Source organism: Hyaena hyaena, unplaced genomic scaffold (assembly GCF_003009895.1).
Source record: "Hyaena hyaena isolate Hyena2069 unplaced genomic scaffold, ASM300989v1 scaffold_180, whole genome shotgun sequence".
Taxonomy (NCBI): Eukaryota; Metazoa; Chordata; class Mammalia; order Carnivora; family Hyaenidae; genus Hyaena; species Hyaena hyaena.
In genome coordinates, this window is record NW_024080811.1 from 1,894,062 (window position 1) to 1,910,775 (window position 16,714).

At 49.5% G+C, this 16,714-nt stretch overlaps 1 protein-coding gene across 1 annotated transcript in view; it reads left to right on the top strand.

Moving 5' to 3' along the window:
• PDIA5 (protein disulfide isomerase family A member 5) overlaps window positions 1-16,714 on the top strand; it is a 95,104-nt gene that overhangs the window by 24,159 nt on the left and 54,231 nt on the right. The window contains exons 4-6 of the mRNA XM_039240599.1: window positions 10,101-10,184; window positions 10,441-10,486; window positions 14,739-14,831. Of these exons, the coding sequence (XP_039096530.1) occupies window positions 10,101-10,184; window positions 10,441-10,486; window positions 14,739-14,831 (223 nt within the window). The remainder of the gene's footprint in view (window positions 1-10,100; window positions 10,185-10,440; window positions 10,487-14,738; window positions 14,832-16,714) is intronic.

Consider the following 16,714-nt stretch of genomic DNA (forward strand, 5'->3'; position numbering starts at 1 on the left):
GCAGCAAGACTATGGGCATCATCCCCAGCCCAGGGCATTGATGGAGGTCTCCACTGCCCTCGGTGCAAAGGTGGTGGAGTCAGCTGCTTGCCTTCTGACGTGGCTCCGTTAGATGTGTCAGTCCTGGACAGAGGGCTTTGTCCTTCCAGGGCTCTCTTCTGACCTGTGCCTCCCTGCCTGCCGCTGCCTGTCCTGGTGCTGGCGCTCCCAGCTTCTCCTCTTTCCCCTCCTTCCTGACCTCCCTCCTCCCAAGACTTTCTTGTCAGTGTTAAGGTGGCAGGATCACACACCAGCCCACAGGAGGGAGTCTGTAGGAAGGGGGGGCTCCTTCCTAGTATGGGGAATTCCTGGATGAAATTCCTCTGATTCTTCCGAGTGTGGGAGTTTGAGGCCAGGGTGTACTCAGCTTCCCTTTCCTTTCAGTCATTAGGAATAATTTCCACATCTCTCTGTGGTCAGTGCATTGTGCATGCAATGCACACGCACACACCCACACACCCCCTTGTTACATAATTAGCTCCCAATTTGGCCTAGATTGGCATAAATGCATTAAAGGCACTTAGATAGGAAAGGTCACTAAGAGCAGGTTTGTCCTTTGCATGTTTGAACACCTAGTGTATGCGAAGCTCTGTGTTGCACTTGGCCCTGATACCAGCATTTACGTGGACAGGAAGAGTTTCCAGAGTCACTGTGTCCAGCCACTTCTCACCTGGACTTAGGTTTATCGGGAGTATGAGCCGGGGAAGAGGAGGGGAAAGGAGGATATTGCACTCTTGCAATTATGGGGAAGAGGTGGGGCTCTGCTGGGAAAAGAGGCAGTTCTTTTCCTGGATGGCTTACAGAAGGGGCTTTTTAACCTTCACATTTGCTGTGGCTGTTCTTGCCTGGGCCACAGCCTAGCTATCACCCTGTGGGTTAAATGAGCTTTAGGGCTGTGCTGCAGTATAGTCTTTTTCCTCTTCAATCTGAGTTCTAAATTTCTGTTTTTTTAGGGCGCCTGGGTGGCTCAGTCCATTAAGCATCTGACGTCGGCTCAGCTCATGATCTTGGGGTGTGTGAGTTCGAGCCCCATGTTGGGCTCTGTGCTGACAACTCAGAGCCTGGAGCCTGCTTCAGATTCTGTGTCTGCTTCTCTCTCTGCCTCTCTCCTGCTCATGCTCTCTCTCTCTCTCTCAAAAATAAATAAACATTAAAAAAAATAAATTTCTGAGTTTTTAAATTTGTTTTCTAAGGTTTATTTATTTTTAGAGAGAGAGACTGTGTGAGAGAGAATCCCAAGCAGACTCTGTGCTATCAGGACAGAGCCCCACGTGGGGCTTGATTTCACAAACCACAAGCCAAAACCAAGAGTTGGACACTTAACCAACTGAGCCAACCAGGTGCCCCTAAAGTTGTTTTGCAAATGAACTTCTGGGATACAACTGTTTCATACGTTGATGGCCTCAAGTTTACCTTGCTCATGACTGAAGAGAATTGAAGAGATTTATATTTTGGCAAAGCACTGAATGAGACCAGGAGAAGTCGTCTTAGCTGAGTGGTGTTTGCTGTAGTGGTGTTTGTGTGTGGCTTCAGGCTCCTAGTTGGCCTCACACCTCCTGATTTATCAGACATCAACTTACTGGAAGAGACTGGTCCCCAGACATTTGATAAGATCTTGGCCATTGGTTAATTCTATTTCATAGTTAGTCTAAAAGTGTTCTTTTTTTTTTTTTTAAATGTTTTTTAAATTTATTTTTGAGAGACAGAACAAGTGAGGGAGGGGCAGAGAGAGAGAGAGGGTGACACAGAATCCGAAGCAGGCTCCAGGCTCTGAGTTGTCAGTACAGTGCCAGACATGGGGCTCGAACTTGCAAACTGTGAGATCATGACCTCAGTCAAAGTTGGACACTTTAACTGACTGAGCCACCCAGGCGCCCCTAAAAGTGTTCTTGTCTTGTAGGTATGTCTCAGTCTCCCATGTTTTACCAAGAGTGTGCTATGTAACTGGTACTTAGCCTTCATCAGTATTAGAGGGGATAGGGTACTTTGGAATCTCCATATCTGAGGATAACACCTGTTCTGCCAAGCCGACGGAGCCTTATCATGGAAAGTTCTTGGGCTTGTACGTGGCAGAAATGGGCCGAAGAGCTTTGATTTAGTTGCTGCATTCACCTCTGACATTCCCGAGCACTTACTGTGTGCCTTGAGGTACACAGATGGACAGTAGTGTCCTCAGGAGCTCAGTGTGCGAGGAGGAAGCAGACATCGAACCAGGTGATTACAATCCGTGTGAGAAGTACAGTGAATGGAGGCTGTATATGAGAGGGGTTTCACTTTATTCTGCTGGTGAAGGTTGAGAAAGCTTCACAGAGAAGGGAGAGTTCCAAGTTGGGGTAAAGACTTTGAGTACCAGGTCTTTAAAGTGCCCTGGCTCTTGCTGCAGGCAGCTCCCTGTGTACGGCCTGGAGGACTGTCCGGAGGACTGCCTGGGGTCATCTGCTGATGGGTGTGGAGGCCACAGTCCTGCTCAGCTCCGTGCACAGGCAGGACTAAATGAGGCTAGGGTTAGCGTGTGAAGGCAGACTAAGAACATTAGAATTTAGGACTCGTTTGGAGACATGATGTCTGGAGTCAATAAAAGTGCCAATGGGAGAAATAATCCTGTGACTTTCGATGTGCTAAAATGAAAATCTAGGGAGGCATCGTAGAGCCTAAAGAGGTAACCTTAAGACAGAAGAATAGACTGTTCTGTGTAGTTGCCACTCAATTCATTCCTCTAAGAGGAAGTATAAACTTAAATGTTAAATAGCTTTTAAAATAGTTTAGATAAATAGATTATGGAGCTCTAATGGATTGTGTTGGAAGCAGGGGTATCTGGGTCCAAGTTTGAAATCACAGGTACGGTGTACCGAAATCTTCCCAGGACAGCCCAAGGGACAGAACTCGGGACTCTAGTCCATGGACACCACTGCGGTGGTGGGGGTAGCAGTTCTCACCGATCACCATTACATCAGAAGCTCCCCAAGGGTGATGGGTCTGCCCTTGTGCTCGGCCACACCTGCTCCTGACCTTCGGAACATGCCTCCTAAACCATTAGGGGAGCCCACCGCGTTAACCCCGGAGCCTGGTGATGAAAGCTGTCGCCGTGTCCTAAGTGTGTTCGGTCTGCATTTATGAGTCTGAATGAGATGTTCCGGGGATGGGCAGAGGCGGTCTTGGGAACACTTTTTCTTGCTGTCTGCAGTGGAGTGAGCAGGTGAAATGGAGCCAACGTCTGCTCGCTCTTTATACTAGCGGCTGTTAAATAGCAGCTGGTCAGCCAGAGTGCGCCTCCCCTCATGTAGGCCTTCCCGAGGGTCCCCATCTCTCATCCTTTCCAGCTGTGCTTCCTGCCCTGCCAGCAAAAGGTTGGAGGCTAGAATGAGGATGCCAGGGCTTGGGAGGAGGTGACAAGAAGGTGTTGAGTGAGCAGCCCCTGCTGCTTTTCTCCCTTATAGGGCCTGTGAGGTGGTCCTGAGTGGCTCAGTCAGTTAAACCTCAGACTTCAGCTCAGGTCATGATCTCATGGTTCATGGGTTCAAGTCCCACATCAGGCTCTGTGCTGACAGTGCAGAGCCTACCTGAGATTCTCTCTCTCCCTCTCTGCCCCTCCCCCGCTTCTCAAAATAAATATGAACTTAAAAAAAATAAAGGGCAGGTGAAGGGATCAGGGGACATTCTACGGCGAGGGAAGACAGTGCTCAGGTGTGAAGTGTCTTTGAAGGTGAGCCAAATAATGGCAGAAGCCTCGGTTGAAGGGTCTGTTCTGCTACTTACTAGCCCTGTGTCCTTGGACAGGTCTGTTTACTTGTCTATAAAATGGGACAATAGTATACATTCTGCCTTCTTTCCAGGTCCCAGTAAATTGAGTGTTTTCTAGGATATAAATGTGAGATCCCTCTTTACTGTTACTTTGCATCTGGGCAGGATTATTTGGAGCATTCTCAGAAGAAGCTGAGGGGGAGAAGTGGTACGAGCATTCTTCAGTGGCTCTTTCTTGGGTGAGGATCCCTAGGTTGTTGAGAGGATGCCCCTAAACCAAGTCCTGGGCAGCAGAGCCAGCCTCAGCACGCAGGATGATTTGCTCTGACCCTTAAGAGGTTTGGAGTGCAGTGGGACTTGTAGGACTACAGGTCATGGGGCTTGGCTTTGAGTCCAGACTCTGACAGCTCATAGCTGTGGAACCTTTGGCAAGTCACTGCCCACTCTGGGCTTCAGTTTATACTTGTGTGAACTGTGGAGTTGAATCTTCTAGTTTGCTCTCATCTCTAAATAGCCTGGTTCAGAAAACCCTAGAAGCTGCCAGCCTTGGTGTGTGGTGTGTATGCACCTAAGTGTCCTCCAGTCTTTTGGGGGGTCTTTCTGTGTCTTCCCCTATTCTGGACATCTGCTTCTTATGTCTCCTGTTTTTCCCTTTGAGCCTCTGTCTTCTCTCCTGCTTTGTTCCCTCTTCCTTACTAGTTTCTGTCTCCTCTTCTCATCTTTGGGTCCCTGCCTCCCCCCATTTGTTTGGTCTTTTTCCTCCTCTTGTCTCTATACAGATATTTCTTTTCCCCTTGTTCTCAATTTCCTTGCTCTCCGCACCCTCCCCTTGCCTGTGTGGCTGCAGACCCCCCTCTCCTCCAACTATGCTGGTCCCAGGTCCCGGGCCCGGTAGCTTGTGGCTGTGAGGTGTCTGTAGGGTGTCTGGATTCTGTCCCTGGATTTGTCAGCTCTCCCTTCTCCTCCCTCCGCCTCCTGGCTCAGACCTCAGCAGCCACGCTCGGGTTGGCCGGTGGTGGTTGTCCGGCTGTTAAGCGGGTTGTGTGTGAGGGAGTTGGTATTCCCCTCGTGCCCTGCAGCTTGGCATCGGGCTCGGCCTTGGCGCCGAGTGCTGCTGTCAGGGCAGCGAGCCCAAGCCAGCAGGCGGGAGCTGTGCCTGGTATGTTAATTCCTGGGGCCCATTCTCGCTGGGCAGAGGCCACATAGCATATCGGGAGCTCACTGCTTTCTTTTCCTGGGGGTTTAAGGTCATTACCCAGCCACAGTTTCCTTCTTTCCCACTCTCTTTCTCCCATCTGCTTTAGTTTGCCCAGAGCAGTGCTGGCTTCCCACATCCAAGGCTTGGAGCCTTCCAGGGCAGGCATAACATATTTTGAAGTCTTCTGTTTTCTTCTAAGAATTACTTGAATTTAGCATTTGCTTCTTCATGTGTAAGCATGTTGAACATCACTTACCAGGGGATAAAGTGGACTCCCAGGAGAAGTGCTGTGTTTATGTTGTGGCTTCAGATGCCTCCTGACACATTGCCCTTTACTCATTCGAGTGCTCCCTACCGAGGAGCACAGCCTGAGACTCTCCAGGTGGGGGCACAGGAGGGGGGCGGAAAGGGCACACCCTTCTTTCTTACTCCCACCCCTTTTATTAACTGTGCTATGTAAGTCTTCCTTCATTCTGTGCCTTCTGGAGGTAGGGACACTAGGGACAGCCAAACCTGGGAGCATCCCTGGTGTTGCAAGTCCCTCATTAGGCGATGCTATGTGACCATCAAGGCTGGTCCAGGTTTAAGGCCCAGCTGTGCCAGGCTGTCTCCTGCCTCAAGATCCCCAGCTCTGTTCGTTCAGATTGTCCTGGATATGTGTCACCTAGCAGTTACTCTGACAGTATTTCTTGCCCACTCGCTCCTACTCCTCCCATTTTTTTTTTAATATCTTGTGGTGAGGCCCTTTCTACACTTTCTGTCTTCCCACTCTTGGAGGTCAGATTCCACCTGCTCAGAATCCCACCATGTTAGACCCTGCAGATGGGACAAAGAGGTTTACTGCTGCTTTGATGGGGCAAAGGAATCCAGAAAGGCTGGGTTAGCCAGGAGAGCACACCTTGGCCAAGACAGTGTGGTCTGCCTTCTGCCCTGCAGCAGGAGGCTGCCCACGGCTTGCGTGGATAGAAGGATGCCGGCTAGCTGAGTGAGGACCTGGTTGGGGGTGCTGGAGAGAATGCTCGAGGTTCAGCTCTTTCAGAGTCGCCATCTTCTGTCCTGGTTCTGGCTCCTGGTTCGTCCATCAGGGTATAGGCAACCCACTTTATGTTTTAGTAATACAGGACCCTGTAGAGGAATTGAAAGCTCTGTTCACCTTGTGTGGACAACTGCTGCATTTTGCAGCTCGGGAAACCAAGGGCCCCACCAGAAGTCACAGGCTGGCTGATGGCAGAGCCAGATCTAGATGTCATCAGTCACCCCAGCTGGCAGCTGGGCCTTCCTCCAGAGAGGGTCTGATACCTAGGCTGCAGTTTGTGAAAGTCACAGCTCCCTTTCCTGAGCCTCCAGCATCTCATTTCTTCTTTTCCTTCCTGCTGTCACCCCCAGCCTTTCATCCCTGGGTCTGACTTCTTGAGTGGGGTTGCCAGCCTCTTGGATGACCATGACCGCACATGAAGATCTAGAAAACACAGTACCATGCACCTGCAGCAGCCACCCCACAACAAATACAAATGAAAATGTGCATGTGCATTTGTCTCCCTGGGCTGGGGGTGGGGAGGGAAGTGTGTCCAGGCCGCTGTAATCTTTCCTCCACATTCTGTGTAAGGAAAGCCAAGGGGGCAGGGTGGGATGGGATGTAGCAGGTGCGGGTGAGTAAACAGGCAGAGGAGGGTGGGGCTGCAGCCTCCCTAGCAGATGGAGGAGAGTCGGGGTGTGCAAGTGAGGGCCTTTGCATGACAGTCCACACTCTGCTCCGTGGTGGGTTTTTCCCTCCATCTGCATTCCAATGAAGCCTCTCGTTTCCCTGATCACTGCCTTTGTCTCCCTGCCTTTTTCCCCCTAGAGCCTCAGTCACTGGCTGGGAAAGGGAGGTAGAGAGGGAGGTAACCAGTACATCAATTAATTGTGCTTAATCTATCAACCCAGATCCTTTTAAGGTCCTGAGCTTGGGTAATTTCTCTTCCCTTCTTGAACTCTGAAGACTTTTATTGTCTGTACAGAACAGTTAGCACACGTGTGTATGTGTGTGCATGCACGCACATGTGCACTCACACACACTTACATAGTCTGAGAAACAGGAGGAAGGGGAGCCAATCTGAGGAAATACTGTTAGGAATTGTCACCTGGCAGGATTCCTGGAGCTCAGTGGACAGAACCCAGAGAGCCGGAAGTGCAAGCCTCATCCCGGCAGCCACAGGACAGCATCATTCATTCATTCAGTCCTTCACTCCAGCTATTTAGAGAGTGCCTGCTAGGTGCCAGCTGCTGTTGTAACCCTGGGGACGCAGCTAGGAACAAGACAAAGCCCTCACCTTCATGGAGCAAACATTTCTGATGGAGGTGACGGTGGACACGGTCAGATGTGGAGCCGGGTGCTATGGAGAGAAAGACAGCGGGGAAGGGAGTATGGGAATGCGGGAGGTGCTTAGCTGTGGCTCTGGGGTCTGTGCCAGAGGCTCTCAAATAGGCCAGGAAGCTACCTCCCCAGTGACCCCTCTGAAAACTGTGCACTGTTGTGAGCGTGCATGTTGCACACATTTGTGTGTGTGTGTGTCTGTAGGGAGCAGGAGAGGAGAGAGAATCCTGGGGGAGTGTCATAACCGAAAGAGAGAAGTGGGGGTTGCACCAGGTCTGCAACAAGGAATCCTCTGGCAGAGACAGCTGTGACTCACTTAACCGGAGTGGGGGCTGCAGGCCAAAGGCAGGGCTGGACCCGCAGCCAGGGGTCCACGCTGAGGAACAGGTGGGAGAACCTGTGTTCCCTTCCAGCCCCACTCAGCCTTGTTGGCTGCTTTGGAGCGTTGCCCCTAAGCCTGGCCTGAGCTCCCCGGGGACCCTACCGCTGCAGGAGCGAGGCTTTTCCTTGGAGTGGGTTCTGGCAGAGCAGCAGGAATTGGGGTTAGAAGGATTCTGAGCCGTGTCCCTCCTCTCTCTGCTTTGTGAAAGTCACAGTAAGAGGCTGCCAGCCAGGCTCGAGGGAAGAGTGCCAGCATGGGGTGGTGCTTCTCCCTTCCGGGTGGCTGCCTCGCAAAGTCTGAGCATCCAGGTGTGGCAGCGTGGGCAGGTCTGTTGGGTGCCGCTGCTGGATGCCAGGATGGGGCTGAGGGAGGCCTGAGGTGCTTGAGATTGTTGTTGCAGTTGCGTGAACGGCAGGTGGTCACCCAGAAACAGTTGAGTTCGGCAGAACAAAGCTGGACAAGGCAAGTGCTAAGTGAATGGTTGTAAACATCCCAAGTGGAGTCCTCCCTCCTGGGGAATTAACCCAGGCAGGGAAAGGAGACCTTAGATGCAGCCGTTTGCAAACACATCGACCACCTGTCAGCCTGGCTTCACCACAGAGCCCCTGTGGGCTGGGGAAACCCAAACTATAATAGCCCTTGTCATTGGAGGCGGGTATGGCGTTCCCCACGGGGCTCTAGGGGACGAGTTTCCAGCAATGATTCCATGGTCAGCCCTTTCAGGAGCTTTCCGATGTATACCCTTGGCCCATCTTGATCTCCTGCTCACCTCTGCTTATCCACTTCTCTCTGGATTCCGTCTCTAAATGGCCTTGCCACCTTGGGGGAGCAGCCGCTGTAATGTCCTTAGCCTTTCCTTTTGGAATTCATCATGCATTTCTTTTGAGTTTGCAGAGTTTGCCAGGCCAGTGGCTGTAGTGTTGGCTACCACAGGCAGGACTAAATAGGGAGGGAAAAGCCTGGGCCTGAGTTGGGGTGGGGGCAGGAGTGTGGCCCCTTCTCTGACCTACACACATCTCTCTAGTAAGACAGGCTTTTTGAATTGCGAAGTGTGTATTTACACTTAAAATGAGGTCCCACAGTTTTGCTTGTCCATTGATGAGTGTTGCTTTTAGAATTGAGCCAAATGGTTGAATTAGCCTATCTGTACTGGGGCTGGTGCACAGCTGTATGCAGCTGATGGCTGTAGAAGGTAGTGAGATATGTAAACAGGTGGGAGATGAAGGGACTTCATACCTGGCAGAACCAAGTTTCTCATGTGGTGTGGTTAGCGGGAACCATTAGAGTTGGGTGGCCAAGATACCCTCTCTAAGCCCATGCAGATCTGGGGAGAGGGCCCTGCATGGGTAGGGTAGCTGGCTGCCTATGGCTGGTCATCGGGCAGACTTGGCTGAGTGTGGTGAGGTTATGGGGAAAGCTATGAGACAGGTGGGGTCTCTGAGGGGCTGGTGGAGGCCAGAGGGGAAGCCAGATTTCAGAGAGGTGAGGGAAAGGAAGATGAGCCAGGTGAGGACAGTGGCATGTATCAGGATTACCCGGAAGGCTCCTGAAGACATAGTTGCTTAAGTACCCACGGAGTTTTGATTCAGCAGGTTTGGGATGGGGCCAAGAATTTGCATTTCTAACAGGTTCCTGGGTGGTTCTGGTGCTGCTTGTGTAGGGACCACATTTTGAGGTGCATTGATCTAATAAGAAGGAAACCAAGTGGGATGAGATCAGGCGTGGGCACTCTGTAAACCATGAGTGGCACTAGACGGACGTTTCTTAGAAGAATTGTGAGAGTGTGATAGTGCAGGTCTGCACCTCGCAGAAGTGGCCTCCTCTCTCCCCGTAGCTTTTCCAGTGCCTGCTCAGACTTCATAACTTCTTCAGCCTTGTGGGACATTTTCCTCTTAATCCTGGTCAGCTGGCATACAGCAGGTGGCATATGGTCCACATTTGAGCTTTAAAAACAAAAACTTGCTTGGGCCTTAGGCAAAGAGTCTGAAGTAATGATCTGGGAAGAGCCAGGTTAATCCATATTTTTTTAAACTTCCCAGATGGTGATGATGAGCAGCCAGGACTGGGAACCACGAATCTATAGTGTAGTTTGTTTTTCTTCTTAGAATGGGCTGTCCACCCCCTATACTCGTTGGGACTTGCTTTGTCCAGAGCAGTCCGTGTTGCCCCTCTGCTTGTCTCTGTCTTTCTTGATCAGCCCATATCTTTATGGTGACTCTCCTTCTTCCAGTTCTCTGAGAGCCCATCTATAGTCAGGGCCTTCCCTGCTATTGAGAATTCCCAAGGTCCCAGGCGTTTCTTAGGCCATGAGCAGATTTTACTCTGTCAACACCTTTGTGAGGACCTCAGGTAACAAATGGTTCCCGACATTTGTGTCTTTTCAGTGATGCTGAGAGTAGAAAATTGTGCAAGAAGATGAAAGTTGACCTGAGCCCAAAGGACAAAAAGGTTGAATTATTCCATTACCAGTAAGTACACGTGGGCATTTCCAATTTCCAAGTAAGTGCTAGAAAGCTTTCATTGGTATGCCCAGTGAATGGTGGTTTTCAGTTAGGTTAATTTTATTTCAGAATGATTTTTTCTTCTGTATTTACAGTTCTTTTCTTGAAAAAAAATCTTGAACTGTGTTCAGTAGCTGAATGTTGTAAGATACTGCAGGAAACCAAAGGTATGTATCTTCATAACCATCCTTAAAGTTAACACCTCTTTCTCCTCATTTGACAGGGATGGTGCATTTCATACTGAATATAACCGAGCTATGACATTTAAGGTAAATTTACCTCCCTCATTCTCAGCAGAAGTAGAGTCTGAACAGACGCCAAAAGCCTGGCAGGTTTTCTCGGAGAGAAGGAAGGGCAGATTGCACAGATAGCTCTTTCAAATGACCTGAGGGATGCTTATCTCTAGAGCACATGTCAGCAGAATATCTGGAAAAGTTTGTAACTGTTAGGACAATGGGGATGGCCAGCCTGGCAGATAAGTGTGTGAATCTATCAGCAGTCCTCCGGTGAGGCATGTGATGTTACGCCTCTTTCCTCCAGCGGCCTGGGTCTCCCTTTGCTGTGGCTTGAAGCCCTCTCTTATCTCCGAGGTAGGGGGGGGGGGGGGGGGGGGGGGGCCGGGGGGGGGGGGGCGGTACTTGCTGTTCCCAGGTTAACACAGGGTGCAGGACACAGGCAGGTTGGCACCTGTTGGCTGATGTCCTTCGTTTCAGATGACATGCCGATGTCACCGAGTCATTCCCCCGCTCCAAGTCCAATTTAGAAGTAGATGGAAAAGCATCAATGAAAATAGGTGTGGAGGGCCTTTGACCTGCAGGTGCTGTCACCACAAAGCAGCTGCCCCCACCCTGAGTCCTTCTCTTGCCCTTGGATTCTCTTCCTTCAGATACCCATTCTCGTCCTCAGACCAGTCTTCTCTATCTCTGGTCCAGGCGGTGTGCCTCTGCCCTGGCTGGGGCCATGTGTATCTTCTGTTCTCAACATAGACTGAACTTACTTTTTCAGAATCTCCTGCTTAGTGCTTCTCTCTCTGTCTCCCTTTCTCCAACTCCTTCCATTCTTTCCTGTCCATCCATCTGTGCAGCTGTCAGTGCCCCTCTGTGCCATTCTCCCTCAGCTCCCTGGTCATTTCTTGTTTATCTGCCAGTGCTCATTCTTTTTTAAGTTGCTACAGCTTTACAGCTTATACAGAATCAGCCTGATTACTCATCTTAACACCCACTTAGATAGACACTTAGAGAAAATTCTACCAACTAAAGTTGCTTAAGCCTCTTGTTCTGTGTTAGGACGTCAGCTGAAGCCCTCGGAGAGAACACGCACTCCCCAGGAACAACGCGTAGCTGGGCAGGGCAGGGGAAGTGCTCTGCAGTGATGGAAGGGGGTGCTGGGAGCTTTCTGTTTTGTCTTTGGAGGCTGTGTTCAGTTTACATTTAGCGGCTCCCTCTGAGCAGTTTGTCCTGGGATCATGGAGCAGGAAATAGCAGAACTGTGGTAGCTGGGAAGGAGCAAGGACCCCAAGTGGTCTGAGCTTGCCTAGGTAGGGGAGGCCAAGTCCTGGCCTCTGTCTACCCACTTACAAAGACTGGGTGTGTGGCACCTGCTCACTCTTCATCCTTCCTGTAATTTCTGCATCAATAAGCTGGTGAAGCAGGCTGAATGTTGGACAGGGTCAGAATCTTTAGTGAAGAGAGGGCATCCTTAGTCCAAGGGTTCCCCCAAAGCCCCCAGGGCCATGAGGGACTAGGGTGGGGTCCCTGGAGTTCTCAGGGCAAGGGTAAGCAGCATAGTGTTTCCCATAACTGCCCTTCTGCTTGCCATTCAGCAGGAGCAGCTGAGACAGTGCCCTCCCCTGGTCACAGGTTGGTTTTCCTCTCAAGGTTCCCCCTGGGCCTCCATTTCCAAGAGATGGAGGAGTCCCTGCCAGGGTCAGGTCCCTGGTTGCAGGCTCATGCTTTGATTCTTGTTGCTGTTATCCTGTATGAGTCTGCAGGAGCCCGGTCACAGGCACCATCCTGTGGCTCCTAACAAAGCCAGAGACCAGATAAGTGAGGGCAAAGGGCAGGAAGCTCAAAGAGGGGAACTTCCTGGATGAGTGGCCTTTTGCTCGTCAGCAGTCTATCTAGCAAAATCCTTATTACATATCAACGGTGAGGACTGGAGATACCTGGAAGCCACGACTCAGATGACCCTCTGATGACCTTCTCCCAAGATCATGTAGCTATGATTGTGATTTCCCAGACACATAGATGTCCTGAAAACCAAGCTGTGGGTGTGGGGCCATTTCCCTGGGATTCCAGGGATAGGATGGCCAGGGGAGTGGGGTATTCCCAGTGCTGCTCCCTGACGAAATCTCATCGCTTACATTGACTTAAGAGAACCTATGGATGGAATCACCAGCTTCAGTTAAACAAGAATAATCTCTACCTGAAAAGCAAAAGATTGCAGTATGATTATTTCAGTTGTTCCGTTAGAAGAGGTCACCCCTTTCCTCTTTGCATCCACATTTGTCTTTTCTCCTTGCTGCTGAGCCAGGGGTGGGGGTGGGGGAATGGGAGACGGTGCTAGCCCTTTAACTCTCCTTGTGCTGGACAGGAGCCCCCCAAGAGCAGTAGTTCCTAACTGATTTTGAGTTCCGAGTCTCACTGAGAATCAACTGAAAGTCCTGAATCTTCTTCCTAGAAACAGTGTGTTTGCATAAAGTACATGTAAAATGTTGCTGTGTGAGTAAATGTAAATGTTGAGTAAAGTTACACATAAAGTAGTGCTTTCAGGGCGCCTGGTGGCTCAGTCGGTTAAGCGTCCGACTTTGCCTCAGGTCATGATCTCACGGTTCGTGGGTTCGAGCCCTGCGTCGGGCTCTGTGCTGACAGCTCAGAGCCTGGAGTCTGTTTCAGATTCTGTATCTCCCTCTCTCTCTGACCCTCCCCTGCTCATGCTGTCTCTCTCTCAGAAACAAATGGAACATTTAAAAAACTTTTTTTTAAAAAGTAGTGCTTTCATGTGAGTCTGGGGTTTCATAGACCCCTGAAGGGTGCCGTGTACCCTAGATCGAGAACCCCTGCACCAGGTATTTTCTGAAACAGGTGGGCACCTATAAGCATCTTTCTCACATGGCCCAAGTGGGCAGGCGCCTGTGCAGCTGTAGGTGAGTATGGGTTTCAGGAGGCTCCGTCAGTTCCATTTTGGCTTATACTGTCACAGGGAAGCTGTGACACGGACAGAAGAGGCAGACCTGCCTTTGCCATGTGGAAATGGCCCTTTTCTTCTTGCCAGAAGGCGTTTCACAGCCCCATTTGGAACGGCAGAGAGCATTACCTGACTAAAATTCTACGAAATCTTAGTTGTCTCCCATTTTTCCATAGTAGCTCTTCCCAAATAAGAAGCTCACAGAGGTCCTGTGTGTGTGTGTGACCAGTGGTTGGGCTGCGTGCACAGCCTTCCTAAGAAAGTGTTTCCTTTTCTCACCTCAGCCCTCCTCCCTCCCACCGCGTGGTGGACACATTCAGGTTGTCATCTGTTCTTTGGTACGTGATTGAAATGGACAGAAATCATAAAATCTTACGTCAAAATGGGGACACTGAAGGCTCAGTCTGTTGACATGGAGGCCAGCCACTCCCCTCCAGGGTTGGAGGGATGGAGGTTGGCTGGTTTCTGGTACTTGTTCTTGGCTCTCATAGACTTTGAGCACCATTTCTCAGAGTGGCTGTCTGAGGGAAGGCCACTTCTGTTCTGGACCAGTGAAATGTGGTAGGGATAGAGGGCAGTGGAGGGGCATGGCTGCCACATGGGACGATTGTGTCTTCCCCAGAGGGAGTGAGATTTGAGTCACTGTCCACATGACTAAGGCTAGGTAAGCCCTTTATCCTGAAGGTCCTTGTTATATCTTCATCCTGGGTGTCTGGAAGGGGGCTGTTCAGGGAGAGAAGTACACAACTAGAAGTACCATGGAGATGAGCACCCTGTCCCCAGGAACTTCCTGCCTTGAGCCCGACAGAGGATGATCACGATTTAATGCATTCCCAAACCAGTTTAGATCACAAAATATTGAGCAGATGACAAGTAGATGTGCTTACCTGCTTGTGCGATTGACAGTTTGGAGGCTGCATGAATGTGGAATCCTTGGGCAGCACTGAAGACCTTTATTCAAGTTGGTCAGAAAGGCTTCCTGGAGGAGATGAGACTTAGTAGAAGCATGAGTGTGTCTCTGGTTTGAATAAGCCAATGAATTGTCTCAAATCTCCTCTTTTCTGTCCACGAAGCGACACAGTAGTTATGGATCAGCTGACCAGAGTAAGGTGTCACGTGGCTGAAAAATTTTGGTGGAGGTGGTGGGGGTGCAATTTTAGGGCCCTCAGCAGTGATGTCAGTGGGCAATAGAATGACACTCCTGCCCCCACGCCGTTGCCCCTGTGCCACGTGCAGACCTTCTCCAGGCACGGGGGTCTCTGGGCAGGGAGGTGGGGCAGGTTCCTGGTTTCCCCTGGCTAAAACGACTTTTCCCTTCTTTGTTCTTTTCCTCAGTCCATAGTGGCCTTTCTGAAGGATCCAAAAGGGCCCCCACTGTGGGAGGAAGATCCTGGAGCCAAAGATGTTGTCCACATTGACAGTGAAAAGGTAACTTATTCCCCACCAATTCTGGTGGACACTGGAAGCTTCCCCCAACCAGGGTCTCCCTAGGAGAAATGCCCAAAGAAATGAGAAATGGGACTTTTCAGACACCAGTTGTGCTTTCTCCAAGGGAGCTGGGCCACCAGGCCCCTAATATTTGTTCTCCTTCCCACCTCCACAACGGGCCCCACAGGAGATCAGACTGGCTGCCTGAGACCTTCCATTCTTCACCATCTTATTTAATGTATTTCAGTGTGTTTAGACTTTTCTCATAGAAATATCCATTTAATGGCCTTTCCTTATTATGTAAGCCAGTCATTGCTGGGATTGTCTGTGTGTGTGTGTGTGTGTGTGTGTGTGTGTGTGTGTGTTTAAAAGTGAGTTTTGTTTTTTTGTTTTCCTTAAAAATTATCTCAGAAGTTGGGTTGGATTTCCAGAGACTTGGGTCAGATCTCTACAATTCTAAGTCATGTAAATTTGAGCAAATTATTTACCCTCTTAAGCTTTAATTTCTGGATTTGGCTGGGCTAGGGAGTTGGGGGGTAGAACAGTGGTTCTGATTTATAGTCTCCGTACAACCTATCCCTCCTTTCTAAGCCTGCCCCACCCAACCTGAATGTACATCTTTATCCTTGTATTGTGACATGTGCATGCCTCATTTGTTTGGCTGTGTCTTCACCTAGGGACGGGCAAGAACATCTTTGTTATATTCCAGATGGTCTGTGAGGCAAGCGGTGCTATTTTGTAGATGGAAGGAGAATGTCCTTTTTTTAATCTATGAAATACTGTTGACATACAGTGCTATATTAGTTTCAGATATATAACATAGCGATTCGGCACTTCTACATATTACCCAGTGCTCACCATGAGAAGTGTGGTTACCATCTGTCACCATACAAAGTTACTGCAGTATTATTGATGCTATTCCCTTATGTTGTACTTTTCATCCCTGTGACTTATTTATTTTATTTATTTATTTATTTATACCTCGTTTAAAAAAAAAATTTTGGGGGGGTGCCTGGGTGGCTCAGTCAGTTAAGCATCCGAGTTTGGCTCAGGTCATGATCTCACGGTTCGTGGGTTCGAGCCCCGCATCGGGCTCTGTGCTGACAGTTAGCTCAGAGCCTGGAGCCTGCTTTGGATTCTGTGTCTCCCTCTCTCTCTGATCCTCCCCTGCTCACGCTGTCTCTCTCTCTCTCTCTCAAAAATAAAACAATTAAAAAAATTTTTTTAATTTAATTTTTAATTAAATTTAATTTAATTTTAATTAAAAAATTTTTAAATGTTTTATTTTTGAGAGAGAGAGAGAGAGACAATGCAAGCAAGGGAGGGGCAGAGAGAGTGAGACACGGAATCCAAAGCAGGCTCCAGGGTCTGAGCTGTCAGGTCTGAGCTGTCAGCACAGAGCCTGATGCAGGACTTGAACCCACAGACCGCGAGATCATGAAAAAAAAAAGTTGGACGCTCAACCGACTGGGCCACCCAGGTGCCCCTAGACCTTTATACCTCTTAATCCCCTTTACCTGTTTCATCTATGCCCCCACTCTCTTCCCTCTGGCAACCACCAGTTTGTTTTCTGATTTTATCAGTCTGTTTCTGTTTGGTTGGTTTTGTTCATTTGTTTTGTTTCTTAGATTCCACATATAAGTGAAATCTTATGGTATTTGTCTTTCTCTGTGTGACTTATTTCACTTCTAGATCCATCCATGTTGCTGCAGATGGTAAGAACTCACTTTTTTATGGCCGAGTAATATTCCACTGTGTGTGTGTGTTTGTGTGTGTGTGTGTGTGTATACACACACCACATCTTTATTTATTTATCAGTCAATGAACACTTGGGTTGCTTCTATATCTATATCTTGGCTGTTGTAAATAATGCTGCAGTAAAT